Source organism: Triturus cristatus, chromosome 6 (assembly GCF_964204655.1).
Source record: "Triturus cristatus chromosome 6, aTriCri1.1, whole genome shotgun sequence".
Classification (NCBI taxonomy): Eukaryota; Metazoa; Chordata; class Amphibia; order Caudata; family Salamandridae; genus Triturus; species Triturus cristatus.
In genome coordinates this window covers 20,412,877-20,428,534 of record NC_140589.1, presented here as the reverse complement: position 1 = coordinate 20,428,534, position 15,658 = coordinate 20,412,877, and the positions used below count along the sequence as shown (strand labels likewise).

General features: G+C 51.5%; 1 protein-coding gene across 8 annotated transcripts in view; it reads right to left on the bottom strand.

The window, feature by feature from the left end:
• The window catches only part of KLC4 (kinesin light chain 4), a 595,564-nt gene that overhangs the window by 211,581 nt on the left and 368,325 nt on the right, over positions 1–15,658 (bottom strand). For all 8 annotated transcript variants that reach the window (XM_085610149.1, XM_085610151.1, XM_085610153.1 and 5 more), the window contains exon 11: positions 6,161–6,228. In XM_085610149.1, the coding sequence (XP_085466275.1) occupies positions 6,161–6,228 (68 nt within the window). The remainder of the gene's footprint in view (positions 1–6,160; positions 6,229–15,658) is intronic.

Here is a 15,658-nt window from a genome sequence, read left to right as displayed (position 1 = left end):
TGCATGATGGTCTCTAACTCATCATAATGCGCCCTGTCGTATCTGGCCAATAGTGCTTGCGTGTTGGCGATACGCTATATATTGGCGGCTTGTGACGCAGTGCGCTTCCCTGACGCGTCTAGGAGCTTGGACTCTTTGTCAGGTGGTGGTGCTTCGCCTGACGCCTGAGAATTTGAACGCTTCCTAGCTGTAGATACCACTAAGGAATCCAATGGTGCAGGGCCTTTAATGTATGAAGGGTCTGTGGGGGCGGCTTTGTATTTTTTCTCTATACGGGAGTTTAAGACCCTGGCCCTGACTGGGTCTTTAAAAACCTCCGGTGCATGTTGGATTACTCCCTTTAACATAGGCAGAATGGCAGTAGACCCATTATCGAAGGTGTCTAGGAGAAAATCTTCCTCCACTGGGTCAGTATGTAACTCCACCCCGTGGTAATGTGCCGCCCTTTGTAGTAGGTGGTGAAAACCTAACGAGTCTTCTGGTGGGGATGGCCTAGATGGGTAAAGGTCATCCTGTGGGACATCTGGGATGTCTGGATTGTTACAGTCGTTCCATGGGTCTGGAGATTCAGTAGGGGTGGGGTCTTGTGGCACATCTGCTGGATCATAGTAAGGGTCCCCAAGATCGTCTGGGACTGGAGACAAGGTTGGAGAGCGATGAGGCAGGGGTGGAGAAGGTGGAGGTGGGGAGGGTGGAGGAGGTGGGGAAGGCACTTTGAAAGGGGAGGTAGCTGTGTGCTTCCTCTTTGGAGGTGGAGCTGGTTTGTCCAAGTGTCTCTTTTTTGAAGACAGTGTCAAATGTCCAGTTTTTAGATCCTTGGTAAGTGTCTTTTGCAGAGGATCCGGTGTGAAAAGTTCTTGTGACACTGGTTGTTCGGTCGGCGCCGAGGTTTTCGGGGCCGACGGCTTTTTAGGTTTGTCTAAGCCGTGCTTCTTCGGGACCTCCGATTTTTTGTTTGGTGCCGAAGGCGGCTTCGGCACGGGAGTGTCGGTTCCGAGGGCCTTGTGATGTTTGGTCGGCACCGGGAGGGCAGGTTTCGACACCGAGGGCTTTGGTGCTGGGCTCGGTGTGGAGGTGGAGGCCGATTTTTTCTTCGGTGCCCAAGGGTGTCTTTCGGTACCGCTGGTAGGCTGGCTCAAGCCCGAGGTGCCGGAAGGCTTAACAGGCTACTTTACCGGGCCCGAAGGTGGGGTGTGAGAAGCAGTATCCTTGGTCTTACCTAGGCCCGAAGACGAAAGCGCGACCGAAGCCTTTTTGGGTATCGGCGTGGGTGTGGGAGGGGATATAGTACTCACGACCCTCTGCGCCGTGGTGATGTCCTCCACATCTGAGTCGTCGGCCTCGGAAGCACTGACGAGGTCGTCGTCCTCTTCGTCGATGTTCTGCTGTCCCGGAGCTTCGACGTCGTCCCCGAAGATGTCGACTGGAGCGGAGGTCGAGGAGTGCGCCATGTTGCGTCTGGCCCTTCGATCTCGAATAATCTTTTTAGATCGAAAAGACTTGCAGGCGGGACAGTCTCGGGCCTCGTGTTCAGGGGAGAGGCAGAGGTTGCACACCTCATGAAGATCGGTGTGGGGGAATTTGGACCCACATCGAGGGCACTTCTTGAAGGGAGTTCTTTCCATTAGCCGAGACCGGAGCCGGAATAGGCCTGAAGGCCGCCGTCGACGACCGGAATCGAAGAAGTGCCGAAGAGAAGGTGATTAAGATGATTTATTATCTGAAGGATCTCGATGAGCGAGGATTTTGCGTTGATCGCTGAACTGGAAAAGTTTGGAACCGGAGTGCGAAGTATTACATCCGAGCCCGATGGCGGAAAAAAACAATCTGAGGATGGAGCCGAAGCCCATGCGCAATACGAACCAAAGGAGGAGTCACCGACCTCGTGACTTCCAAAGACTTTCCAAGAGGAAAAACAAACTGCAAACATCCGGGCCCAACACCAGATGGCGATCTATGCAAAAGTGTGTAGATCTGCAGCTCATATGCCTCGAACAGATTGTTTCTTTATGCTTCTTTGAATAGTGCCTAGGGAAGGTGCTATATGAATTGAGGTTTATTGAGTCTGACAAGAGCTCTTCATTCCCCACCTCATTTTGTTGTTTAAATGAAGGATGCTTTTTTAGGATAGAAGAAAGAGGCAGGGTGTAGAGTAGAGGACAGCAGAGGTGGGAGCTTATAAAGAGCAGGGGTGTAAAGGACAGGAGCAGAGGATGAGGCAGGGTGTAGAGTAGAGGACAGCAGAGGTGGGAGCTTATAAAGAGCAGGGGTGTAAAGGACAGGCAGCAGAGGATAAGGCAGGGTGTAGATTAGAGGACAGGCAGAGGTTATAAAGAGCAGGGGTGTAAAGGACAGGAAACAGAGGATGAGGCAGGGTGTAGAGTAGAGGACAGGCAGAGGTGGGAGCTTATAAAGAGCAGGGGTGTAAAGGACAGGAAGCAGAGGATGAGGCAGGGTGTAGAGTAGAGGACAGGCAGAGGTGGGAGCTTATAAAGAGCAGGGGTGTAAAGGACAGGAAGCAGAGGATGAGGCAGGGTGTAGAGTAGAGGACAGCAGAGGTGGGAGCTTATAAAGAGCAGGGGTGTAAAGGACAGGAAGCAGAGGATGAGGCAGGGTGTAGAGTAGAGGACAGGCAGAGGTTATAAAGAGCAGGGGTGTAAAGGACAGGAAGTAGAGGATGAGGTGGGATGTAGAGGACAGACAGAGGTGGGAGCTTATAAAGAGCAGGGGTGTAAAGGACAGGAAGCAGAGGATGAGGCAGGGTTTTGAATAGAGGACAGCAGAGGTGGGAGCTTATAAAGAGCAGGGGTGTAAAGGACAGGTAGCAGAGGATGAGGCAGGGTGTAGAGTAGAGGACAGGCAGAGGTGGGAGCTTATAAAGAGCAGGGGTGTAACGGGCAGGAGCAGAGGACGAGGCAGGGTGTAGAGTAGAGGACAGCAGAGGTGGGAGCTTATAAAGAGCAGGGGTATAAAGGACAGGAGCAGAGGATGAGGCAGGGTGTAGAGCAGAGGACAGGCAGAGGTGGGAGCTTATAAAGAGCAGGGGTGTAAAGGACAGGAAGCAGATGATGAGGCAGGGTGTAGAGTAGAGGACAGCAGAGGTGGGAGCTTATAAAGAGCAGGGGTATAAAGGACAGGAGCAGAGGATGAGGCAGGGTGTAGAGCAGAGGACAGGCAGAGGTGGGAGCTTATAAACAGCAGGGGTGTTAAGGACAGGAAGCAGAGGATGAGGCAGGGTGTAGAATAGAGGACAGCAGAGGTGGGAGCTTATAAAGAGCAGGGGTGTAAAGGACAGGAAGCAGAGGATGAGGCAGGGTGTCGAGTAGAGGACAGCAGAGGTGGGAGCTTATAAAGAGCAGGGGTGTAAAGGACAGGAAGCAGAGGATGAGGCAGGGTGTAGAGTAGAGGACAGCAGAGGTGGGAGCTTATAAAGAGGAGGGGTGTAAAGGACAGGTAGCAGAGGATGAGGCAGGGTGTAGAGTAGAGGACAGGCAGAGGTGGGAGCTTATAAACAGGAGGGGTGTAAAGGACAGGTAGCAGAGGATGAGGCAGGGTGTAGAGTAGAGGACAGGCAGAGGTGGGAGCTTATAAAGAGCAGGGGTGTAAAGGACAGGAAGCAGATGATGAGGCAGGGTGTAGAGGACAGGCAGAGGTGGGAGCTTATAAAGAGCAGGGGTGTAAAGGACAGGAGCAGAGGATGAGGCAGGGTGTAGAGTAGAGGACAGCAGAGGTGGGAGCTTATAAAGAGCAGGGGTGTAAAGGACAGGAGCAGAGGATGAGGCAGGGTGTAGAGTAGAGGACAGGCAGGGGTTATAAAGAGCAGGGGTGTAAAGGACAGGAAGCAGAGGGTGAGGCAGGGTGTAGAGTAGAGGACCGGCAGAGGTGGGAGCTTATAAAGAGCAGGGGTGTAAAGGACAGGAAGCAGAGGATGAGGCAGGGTGTACTATGCAGAAGGACAGCAGAGGTGGGAGGTTATAAAGAGCAGGGGTGTAAAGGACAGGAGCAGAGGATGAGGCAGGGTGTAGAGTAGAGGACAGGCAGAGGTGGGAGCTTATAAAGAGCAGGGGTGTAAAGGACAGGCAGCAGAGGATGAGGCAGGGTGTACTATGCACAAGGACAGCAGAGGTGGGAGGTTATAAAGAGCAGGGGTGTAAAGAACAAGAAGCAGAGGGTGAGGCAGGGTGTAGAGCAGAGGACAGGGAGAGGTTATAAAGACCAGGGGTGTAAAGGACAGGAAGCAGAGGATGAGGCAGGGTGTAGAGTGGAGGACAGGCAGAGGTGGGAGCTTATAAAGAGCAGGGGTGTAAAGGACAGGAAGCAGAGGATGAGGCAGGGTGTAGAGTAGAGGACAGCAGAGGTGGGAGCTTATAAAGAGCAGGGGTGTAAAGGGCAGGAGCAGAGGATGAGGCAGGGTGTAGAGTAGAGGACAGCAGAGGTGGGAGCTTATAAAGAGCAGGGGTGTAAAGGGCAGGAGCAGAGGATGAGGCAGGGTGTAGAGTAGAGGACAGGCAGAGGTGGGAGCGTATAAAGAGCAGGGGTGTAAAGGACAGGAAGCAGAGGATGAGGCAGGGTGTAGAGTTGAGGACAGCAGAGGTGGGAGCTTATAAAGAGCAGGGGTGTAAAGGGCAGGAGCAGAGGAAGAGGCAGGGTGTACTATGTAGAAGGACAGGGAGTGGAGGAAGAACAGGAAGCAGATAACAGAAGAAGTGTTTCAAAGACCGAGAAAGCGCTATAGAGGTACCCACAGGAAGATGAAGCTAAGGAAGATCAAGAGTAAAGCGGAGAACGAAAGCATGAGCTGAAGAAGAGTTGGTGTACAAGGTGTAAGAAGGTGTGGAGCTGGATAAGAGGCAGGGAGAGTAAAGTGTAGGACAAGGGTACTGGTTGGGTGTAGGAGTTAAGAGGCAGGGCTTGCACCGCGTTGGACGAGGGATCTGGGGTAGGGGTGCTATGTAGAAAGGCGCAGAGCTGGTTACGAGACAGGGCGCTTAGAGTGCTGGACAATGGCCCTGAGGAAGGGATGCTAAGTAGAAAGGCATGTAGGTGGTTAAGAGGCTGGTCGAGTAAAGTGTTGGACGAGGGTGCTGGTAGGGCACAGGAAGTAGTGGAGCTGGTTAAGTGGCAGGGAGAGTAGTATTGAACAACGGCACTGGTAGGGTGTAGGAGTGAAGAGGCAGGGGGTGTAGAGCGTTGGAACGAGGGAGCTGGGGAAGGTGTGCTATGTAGGAAGGCATGGAGCTGGTAAAGAGACAGGGAACATAGAGCATTGGACGAGGGAGCTACGGAAGGGGTGATATGAAGGAAGGCATGGAGCTGGTAAAGAGACAGGGCGCATAGAGCATTGGACGAGGGAGCTAGGGAAGGGGTGATATGTAGGAAGGCATGGAGCTGGTAAAGAGACAGGGCGCATAGAGCACTGGACGAGGGAGCTAGGGAAGGTGTGCTATGCAGGAAGGCATGGAGCCGCTCAAGAGGCAGGGACAGTAGAATGCAGAGTGAGGAAGAGGCGCTGTGAAGGGTGTAGGAAGACCGGCATGGAGCTGGTTAAGAGAAGCGAGGAGTGTAGGGTGCTGGACTAGGGAGCTGGGGAAGAAGTGCTGTGAAGGAAGGCATAGACCTGGTTAAGAGGCAGGAAGTGTAGAGCGATGGGTGAAAGAGCTGGGAAAGTGGTGCAATCCAACAGAAAATAATGGCTGGGGTCATTTGGTGTTGTAAGTGAGTGGAGGGAGACAGAGAGCTGAGAAAACAGAATTGAAATGACGTCATCACAGTGCAGGCTTTAAGTCTTAATCCTGCACTTTTCTGTTCATTTTCAGGAGGTCTGTGGTTCTCCTCCTTGGTCGGTGATTGTGCTCAGCAAATGCTGACAAGTGCCTTACAACTGCACCTGTACCAGCCCAGCCCTATTAACCAGAGGTTCACCTGCAGCGTAGATGGCGGCAGAATGGTGGTTGGGTAAGCGAGTCAGGTGCAGAACAAGACAAACAATCTACCTTCACCTTTTCATTTGACAAAAATGGTGCTATCCTAGGACGATCGCTTCATCTCTCCATGTCGCAAAAAATTGAGCAGTTGCTCCCACAATAACTTCCCTCTGCCCCTGCCCCGAACGAGGCCACAAAGCATGACCTCTAGCAGGACCAACTCTCTGGCTGCTTACCTGATGACTTTACATGCCTTGTACCAGCCACCATACTCTGCGTAGGGTGCGTTGTCTCTGTGCTTGCCCTGTGAAGGAGACACAAAAACACTGCATCATTCAGAATGGCTTGCCGGAGACTCCTCACATCCCCATCCTGGTCAAGTACAACTCGAAAGGTAGAGCTGATGATGCCCTCCAGTGCCAGCATTAGCAGCGCCCGCACTTGACAGGCGCGGCCCAGTAGTGGGCACTCATGCCAAGAGTCTACCTACAACTTTATAAAGTTAGCTTTAAGTCCAAGACTTCAAAGAGGCATTGAAGGATGACCACCACAAGTTCAAAGATGGAGCCTTCGTATAAAGGAGGCCGAGTGGCTGGGCTGTCTCTGTTCTTTGTCCAAAATCAAACTCAACTTTCTAAAGTACTGGAAAATTACCTACATACCCCAAAATAACACAATCGGTCTTCAAGCCCATGCACCACGAAGGCAGAGATCAGGGACTTTTAAAAACTAGCATTAAGCCAGCACTTGAAGGTGACTGGGGAGTACACAACCAATAATGAGGCATTGGTCTTCTAGACAGACGTTTGTACACTTAGGTTGGTATGCCATCAGAGCCCGGAGTGGTCCCTGTCTGTACATCTGTAATTGCCCCCGTAACGTCACTCTCTGTAATGTCAAAGATTTGCAAACATTTCTGCAATGCACCTAGTACTTGGAAGTATCTGCCCCGCATCACCTTTTAATGCACACATCATCTCATGCAGTCGTCTCTTCTTCCCAGCCAAGCCAAGAGGTTAAGGGAGCACACATTCTGCATATGGACAACAGAGCACACAATACAGAGCAGCAAGGAGCACCAACAACCTTAGTATCGGCTTCATTCCATGACAGACGTGTACTGCAAGAACCACTGCACTAGCAGCATTCAGCTGCACTGTCTGCTGAACATTGCCAGCTGTATAGCATCACAGTGCTTCCGAGCTCCTGACTGGTGGTATCTAGTTCTTGTTCCACATCTCAAGGCATTAGCAGCAATCTTTGTTGCTAGGCTCGGTTCTTTCTGTGATTTTTCTCTGGGGCATCTCCGTTCTTTATCAATGCAAAGGCTCCTCCAAGAGAGTCTGTCCAAGCAGTGCCCTGCTGCTCCTCCTCTTCCCTTTCTGATCTTCTGCTGCTGCTGGTAAATGCTCTTCTAACTACTCTCGCAGACTGCATTTCTTTCTCCTTGTCCGGCTGTTTCGATGGAGATCTAACAAGGGTCCTGTCTCTGCAGATCCAGTCACCCCTACTGAAGGCCATGAATTGTGCCTAGATTACTGAAGAAGGCCTACATTTCTCTCAGTGTATAGTGAGTTTTCACCAGGAGACCTACACCATCACTTCAGTGACCTTCTGCCTGCAGGGTGGCACCAGCAATGGAATGGGGCATGAGCGATCTACTCCTATTTATTTTGTTCTGAGCTCAATCTTTGCTCACCTTGCTGTCTTCACAGGCTCGGTGCGGACATACTGCTTGTTCCTGGCTTCCCGGAAACCTTGCTCCTCTCTTTTCATACCACCTGGTATGCACCGTGCTTCTGCAGATGTCTGCTTCACCCACACTCTTTCTATTTATGGCTTGGCGCCCATGTAACTTATGGCATACGGAGCGGCTGCCAATTATATACGGTGCAAGTGAAACCTCAACTCTATGACAAGGTTTAGATCTCCTTGGCCAGTGTGTCATTCCTTAAGGGAGTTCTTCAAGTTCTACCAGATGCACGTTTTACTAGTGCCCGGATGCAAAGAGCTGTGTGCGAGGAGATGGGCTGCTTCCAGTCTTGGCACCAACATGGAGTCAGCATTATACACTCTGTAGCTATGAGATGGACTAAACCAGCAACACTGGGGGAGTCTCTTTATCAACCTTCATTTATACAGCATTGTGCACCAAGGTACTGCACTGTGTCTTAGGGGCCTTCACCTACCTGCAGCCTACACGCTGGCTTCTTTTGATCAGCAGATCGTGTTTTCGTTATTTTCTACCCGTATCTAGAGAGACAGTCAGGCAGCTAGCCTGTCCAAGTGGACAAACCACAGTAACTCCTTCAGCAGCAGAGGTAGCTACCAAAATGTGCTAATGCATATATTCAATGGGCAACATGATATAAAGGGTGTGTTAACCTAGGAAATGTGGCAAGGTAAATATCGATAAACTGATTAAAAACCTCCCAAAAATGTAATTCTTTCAAAACTGTACTACTTCATACAACTATTCATCCTTAAAACAAAGGAGTTTCATGCAAATGTTACAGGAATTCATTGAAGAAATGTTGCTAAATTCTACCTTTTCCTAAGCTGGTTTTGAAACCAGTTTCCCCTGGTGGCTGTTTGCTGGGGCTTCCTGCAGCGAGTGAATGAGCTGCCATCTGACTCGGGGATTAGGCGTGAAGGTCTCCCACAATCCAGGCTCTCTAGGAGACAAGGGTGTCTTCTGACTCAGGGACGCTGGATTAGGTGTGAAGGTCTCCCACAATCCAGGCTCTCCAGTAGACAAGGGTGTCTTCTGACTCAGGGAGGCTGGATTAGGTGTGAAGGTCTCCCATAATCCAGGCTCTCCAGTAGACAAGGGTGTCTTCTGACTCAGGGACGCTGGATTAGTTGTGAAGGTCTCCCACAATCCAGGCTCTCCAGTAGACAAGGGTGTCTTCTGACTCAGGGAAGCTGGATTAGGTGTGAAGGTCTCCCACAATCCTCCAAGAGACAAGGGTGTCTTCTGACTCGGGGAAGCTGGATTAGGTGTGAAGGTCTCTCACAATCCAGGCTCTCCAAGAGATAAGGGTGTCTTCTGACTCGGGGAAGCCGGATTAGGTATGAAGGTCTCCCACAATCCAGGCTCTCCAAGAGACATGGGTGTCTTCTGACTCAGGGACGCTGGATTAGGTGTGAAGGTCTCCCACAAGGCTCTCCTAGAGACAAGCATGTCTTCTGACTCAAGGAATCAACTTCATATCCTATGCGGACAACACTCAGATCATACTCTCCCTCTTCGACAGGACGTCTAACACCTGGATTTATTTCTCTGACTGCATGATCAAAGTAACCAGATCGATAAAAAACAACTGTCTCAACTTCAACACAGACAAGTCGGAAGTAGAAATCAGCAAAGACACCATGCTCTGGGACTCTGCCTGGTGGCCTGCCGAACTATGACTCACACTCCTCCAGGCAACCCACACTAAGACTCTTGGAATGGTAACTGATAACCAAATCCCCATGACCGGCCAAGTGAACGCAGTCTTCGTCTCTTTCTTCCACACACTCAAGATGCTCAAGAAGATCTTCAAATGGCCCCCAACCAACACTTACACAAGCCCTCAACACCAGGAAGCTGGATACTGCAAAGCACTCTATGCTGGAATGAACGCTCAACTGACCAAAAGACTCCAAGACATACAAAACTCTGCGCTCACCCTCAAACTCCCACCAAATGCCGGAAAGAACTCCACTTGCTCCCACACACACACACATACAAAGCCTTACACAACACTGGGCCCACGCACCTCAACAACCGCATAACCTACTACACACCTCTGCTACCCCCCAGTGCTCTTGAATTCAACAATAAACTGAAGACCTGGCTCTTCACCTAGCCCTGACCTTGGCTCTGCCCATATGGCTCGTAATTCAGCACCAAAATACCCTCCTGGGTGCATAGTGCGCAACACAATTACACAACACAGCGGAGGGGTTCAGAACCTAGTTACTCACTGAAATATATGGCGTGCTACCACATGAAGAGAATCTGTAAAGTTTTATGACATTTGAAGTATTCAAGAAGACGTTTTTCATCTTCTTATAAAGCCAAGGAAGGCATTGAAAATGTATCCACTTTTCTAAGACCTGGACAAGGAGCCCAGTTTAACAGAAGACTTGACTACGGTGAGCACCTTTTCAGGCTTATCCTGCTCCAATCTAATCAATCATTACATTTTACCCTTTTACACTACCTTAGTTAGACAATATCATCTGATTTACACTCTGACCTTAATGTGCTTGGGCTGTTAAAAGCAACAAATGCATTTTGTTTGAGGGAGAAAATCTTTAAATGCGGGCAACTAACGAGGTAATCCTGCAATTCCTTCTGTAAACCTGATTTTACTTCTAATACACACTTACTTCTTTATCTTAGTGGGAGACGTGCCAAAGTGGACATCGAGGCGAGGCCTCTCTTCATAATAGTTATTAACCCATTATTTTCCAGGGGGCTCAAGGGAGACATTCACATTTCTGAAGAGACAGAGTTCTAGGCAATAGGTAGGCCAACACAACACACATGGAAGGAGGCGCAGAATTAAGGGCGACAATGGTCACTACCCCGCAGAAAAGGCAGTGGCTGAATTATACAGCCTGTAGTACGAGTTACTTACCTTTGGTAACGATGTATCTGGTAGAGACGATTCTAGCCACAGATTCCTTCACGTAGAATTATCCCCAGGCGTGAGACTGGATCCGGAAAACTTTTTGCTCAACATTCCTCTGCCCAGGCGTCGTCCACGCACGTGATGTCAGCGAGGTCACATAAGTCCCACCCCGGCGCGCCAACGTCAGTTTTCTTCGGAGAACCTTTCCGCGCCACAGCGCGGAGTCAGCAGAAAAACACTGTGAGAGTATAGGAACAGTGTGCGAAAGAGCAGCAAAAGAGAATGGTGAGGAACAACACAATAAAGAGCAGCACCCGGCACTGCAGTATCCAAAGGCAGGGAAAGAATAAAGAACAGGGCAGCAACCCTGCCAATACAGAGACAACCCCTCCCCCCCCCCCCTCGAGACAAGGGACATATGTAAAAATGTCACAACAACATGCAACAGGACTACAACCCCAACCAAAGACAAAGAAGGGGAACCAGTCGTAGACACACAGAAAACGACAAAACTCCAAGACATCCCCATCACAGAGTGTGACAACCCTCATCAGGAACAACGGCAGAGGCACAGCCAAAAGACCCCAACCTCAAGGGTCGTAAAGAGCCAGGAGTACCAACAACCCGATCCTCCCATGTGACAACGGTGAGGAACAGGTGAACAGCCCGACAGAAAGAGGGAAAGAATGTACTCATAGAAGACACAGCCACCCACAGGGAAGCGAGTGCAAAAGACCAAAACACAAGCCCTCGCAGAACAGGGAGGAAGTGCGGGCCGTGAAGGAATCTGCGGCTAGAATCGTCTCTTCCAGATACATCGTTACCGAAGGTAAGTACCTCGTACATCTGATAGAGACTACTAGCCACAGATTCCTTCACGTAGAATTGATACCCTAGCAATACCCAAGGGGTAGGAGGGTGTGTGTGAGGACTTCACCCACCGGGGCAGGACAGAGGACCGCCTGGGGACCGAGTCCAAACAGGACGAGGAGCCCCGCCCCTCAGGCAAGGGGAAACGAAGTGAAGAAGATAGCCAGTCCCCACTCAGAAAAGGCAACAAGGCAAGGCGCAAAGAGGCCAAACACCCCACGCCCACGTAAAGCAACAAAACCTCCGCCCAAGGCCAAGGAAAGGAGCACCGAAGGAGAAGAGCAACCTAGAGACTCCAATGAGAAGAGGAAGAGCAGAGGCAATCCCAGACAGGATGACGCCGGCGGTAAGGAGCAGGCGGGAGCCAAAAAGGGGAACTCAAAGTCACCCAGGAAGAATCATCCAACACCCCGCAGGGGCAAACTGCGCCCGCAAGAGGGTCCAGAAGTCAGGGACCATCCCCCCCCACCGGGAGAAACGGTAAAGCCAAGTGCAAGGCCCACTGGAAGCAGCAGAGAAAGCAGGATGACAGTCCCACTAAAGCCATAAAAAGGCACAACAGTGCAGAAAGAACAAGAGGGCGGCACAGGCAAGCTCCGCCAGATGCCAGGGACTCCACAGAACGAACACTCATAGCAAAAAGGCATAGAAGAAGGTTGCATCCGCAACATAGCATAACGCCACGAAGAGCAGAAGCCCGCAGGCGACCACGACCCAGCACATACCATGGCTATATAACAGCCAACTCCGCCCCACATGGGGCATGTCAGATCCCAAGACACGGGAGCCTCTTAGGAAGAAACTTACGCAGCAGAGAACAACAAAAAAGACCTGTGGCAAAAAAACCCGCAGGAGGCCTATCAAGCAGCCAGAGGGGAAACACAGAAGGCCCAATCTCATGCCCAGCATGGTGTGAAAAACCCAAAGGAAAAACACACAGTCAAAAAGGGCTGGCCAGCAGCCAACAGAACCACAACCTCAGCCAGACAACCGGGGCGACTCGCCCCAACGGAAGAACAGCTCCAAGAACCAGAGCAACACGCAGGTCACTTAGGAGGAGAAGGAGGACGACGAAGCCCCACCAAGAACCTCTGGATGGCTGAGTCCGCAGGGGCATGGAACAAAAGAGCACCATCGAAGGGAAGGTCCACCAGTTGTTCACAAACTTTCTCTGGGAACACACTATCCCTAAGCCAGGCATGGCGACGAAGGGCAACCGAAGAAGCCATGGCACGAGTGGAGCGAAAGATAACAGCCGCCAGCTCCCGACCATCCAAGACGTGATGTCCCAAATCCACACAAGCACCCACCTGAGAAGCGGCAGACATAAGGGACTCCGCCGAGTCCCACAAGCAAGAAGTGGCCCTAGCTAAAACACACAGTGTGTTAAGGGCTCACTGAGCCGCACCTGTTGAGGCAAACATATTGCGCCCCCAAGAGTCCAGCCAACGGGCCTCTCGTGAAGGGGAAGACAGCAGCGGCAAAGCAGGAAAGGCAGACTGCAAAAGGGGGCCTGAGGTCGAAGGGTGGGGAAGAAGGCACACCGGATCACGCGGTGCCGGATGTTGGCAGTGCAGAAGGTGCTAGGGCACCGGGTCCGCCGTGGTGGGACGGCCCCAAGTCCCAAAGAGAGAAGAGTGGAGTGAACCCTCGAAGGGAAGCAACAGTTCTCTACCACCAGAGCCCTGATGGAGAACCTCCAGAAGATGATCTGCGGGAAAATGGGTATCTGGATCATCCATGTGCAAAATTCCCACAGCCGTGGAAACAGCGCGGGGGAAAGCCGCACCCGCCTCCGTAGGGCACCGTGGAGGGGAAAGCAGCTCCTCGTTGGGTGATGGCTGCAAGATAAGGCGGCCATCCCCCAAGCCAACCGGAGGAAGGAAGGGCTAAGGCCGGAAGGAAGGAAGAGGGACCGAGGAGTGGGGGACCTGCGGCTCCTCCGGCGTAGACCGCGGTCATGGAGACGGCGAGGAGCCACCTTTAGACGACGTCGGGGAAAAAGCCACGACACGGCGGCCTGTCTCCGGCGAGGATGACACCAGCAACCGCCGAACCTCAAGAGAAGACGAGTCAATGACCCGACGTCGGGCTAGCGCCATAGAGTCCGCAACCTGATGCAGGACACTGTCGCTGACCGGCGCCGGAGGAGACGCCGAGACGACTTCTGACACAGCACACGGCGCGGAAGACCGGAGCTGGGCCGGAGCCGACCCGACGTCCGACAAGGCAGCCGCCTGTGCGGAGGGACGAAAAGGGCCCGGGGAGGGACGGGAAACTGCAGATAAGGGGACGGCACGCGGGACTGCACAACCCGCGGAGAGCCCACGCCCCGACAGGCCGGAACGACAAACTGCGACACTTACAAAGCGCTGGGATGGCTTTGGGTAGCCATGCGCTATATAAGTGTGTATTCATTCATTACCAAGAGGTGAGCGGTGCATTTGCAACCTGGGAGAAGATCGAAGCCGGCGAGGGAAGCAGCGGGTCCGAGAACCCTCCTCAGGGGGCGGCCGAGACGACGATGCCGACCTGGACACCCAAGCCGACAGAAGTTTCATCCGGCGCTCACGCCGGGACTTCGGCTTCATCTGCTGGCACGCCTCACAATCAGTGGAGTCGTGGTGCTCCCCCAAACACCACATACAGATGGGGTAAGGATCTGTCGCCGACATGAGGCGGCCACACGATGAACAAGTTTTAAAGCCCAAAGGCATTCGCACACTGTTCCCACACACACAGTAATAGCAGAGGGGAAAAGGAAAAAACTGACGTAGGCACGCCGGGGTGGGACATATGTGACCTCGCTGACGTCACGTGCGCGGACGACGCCTGGGCGGGGCCGCGTGATGCCGCCCCCCCCGGCGCGTAGGGATGCTGGGCAAAAAGTTTTCCGGATCCAGTTTCACGCCTGGGGATAATTCTACGTGAAGGAATCTGCGGCTAGCAGTCTCTATCAGATTGGAAGATACGGTTCGGCAAGAGTGTGTACCGTGCACTAGGCACCCAACTGAGCAGTAGTAGAGGGTGAGATCATGGTAAGTGATAGGAGGTGTGTGTGTGTTCAGTAGTCCTAACCCGTATCACATTGCGCTTCTAAGAAGCAACCGAAACCCAGGGCTGGTGAAAGTCTTACGAGTTTGAAATTAGAGAGAGTGGACACAAGTCATAAAACCCAACCCAGCAGCACTATTATAGTCTTAGGCTGAGTAAGGAGACAGTCAGCACTTGCTTTATAGCAATCTGATGTTAGACTTACTTATGTACATGTTCTTAAATAAACTACACACACACACACTCTCTCTCTCTCTCTCTCTCTCTCTCTCTGCATCTTTTATTTGATATATATGCCAAGATATATTCTTATGAAACCATTATCTGAGGTCAGGCTCTGTGGACAGATGAAAGGGGGAGGGAATATCGGTCATTGGTCTGGTATAATAGCAAGACTGCGCGGCCAGCAGAAGCCTCTTAATCGGATTTAGGAGTTCAATAACAATATCTTCCATTCTCCAGGAGAATAATAATTGTTTTCTTGCCAGACTTATGACCTTCTAATAAACCATGAAAGGACAGCATCAACCCATTGACAAGTAAATCAATGCACCAGTCTCTATAGAGGAATCCTTTTCTTGCCCAATGTAATCTCTTTTTGTCATTATCAAATAGGAGAGGGGAGGGAGAAACATCAAAGCTGCCGGCAACTATACAACTTGCACTCAAAAATACGCTAGGTGTATGTGCATTACGATCTCCTAACTTACAGCTGCACCAGAGTGTGCGTAGGACTGCTCCCTACTGCATTCTATGTATACAGAGAGAACAAGAAGGGACGACTGCCAGCACCCCACAGGAGTCCTGATGGGCCAGCTGCAAAACTGAAGCCTCCCGGGATTTCTCATCATTGAAGCTTACCAATGCAAACCAGTATAAAGGCAGCCAATGGTGGCGAGGTGCCAGAGAAAAAGGATTCTGGGTAGCAATGTGCCCATTGAATGTCTGGCCTGCTGCTTCAATTCACTCTGAGTTTAGCACTGAAAAACACATGAGGCCAAGACCATGGGCTGCGTTTCCAGTCAAAATATAAAAAAATCTCTTGGCCCAAAGGCAACAACCTAAAAGGACAAGAGTCCCATCAAAGTTAAATCGATGCGGGCTACAGGGGTGGAGGATTCTCTTCCGCAATAACCACTGTACACTTGGCACATGGTTCAAGTTCTGAGAGACCAGATAAGCTCC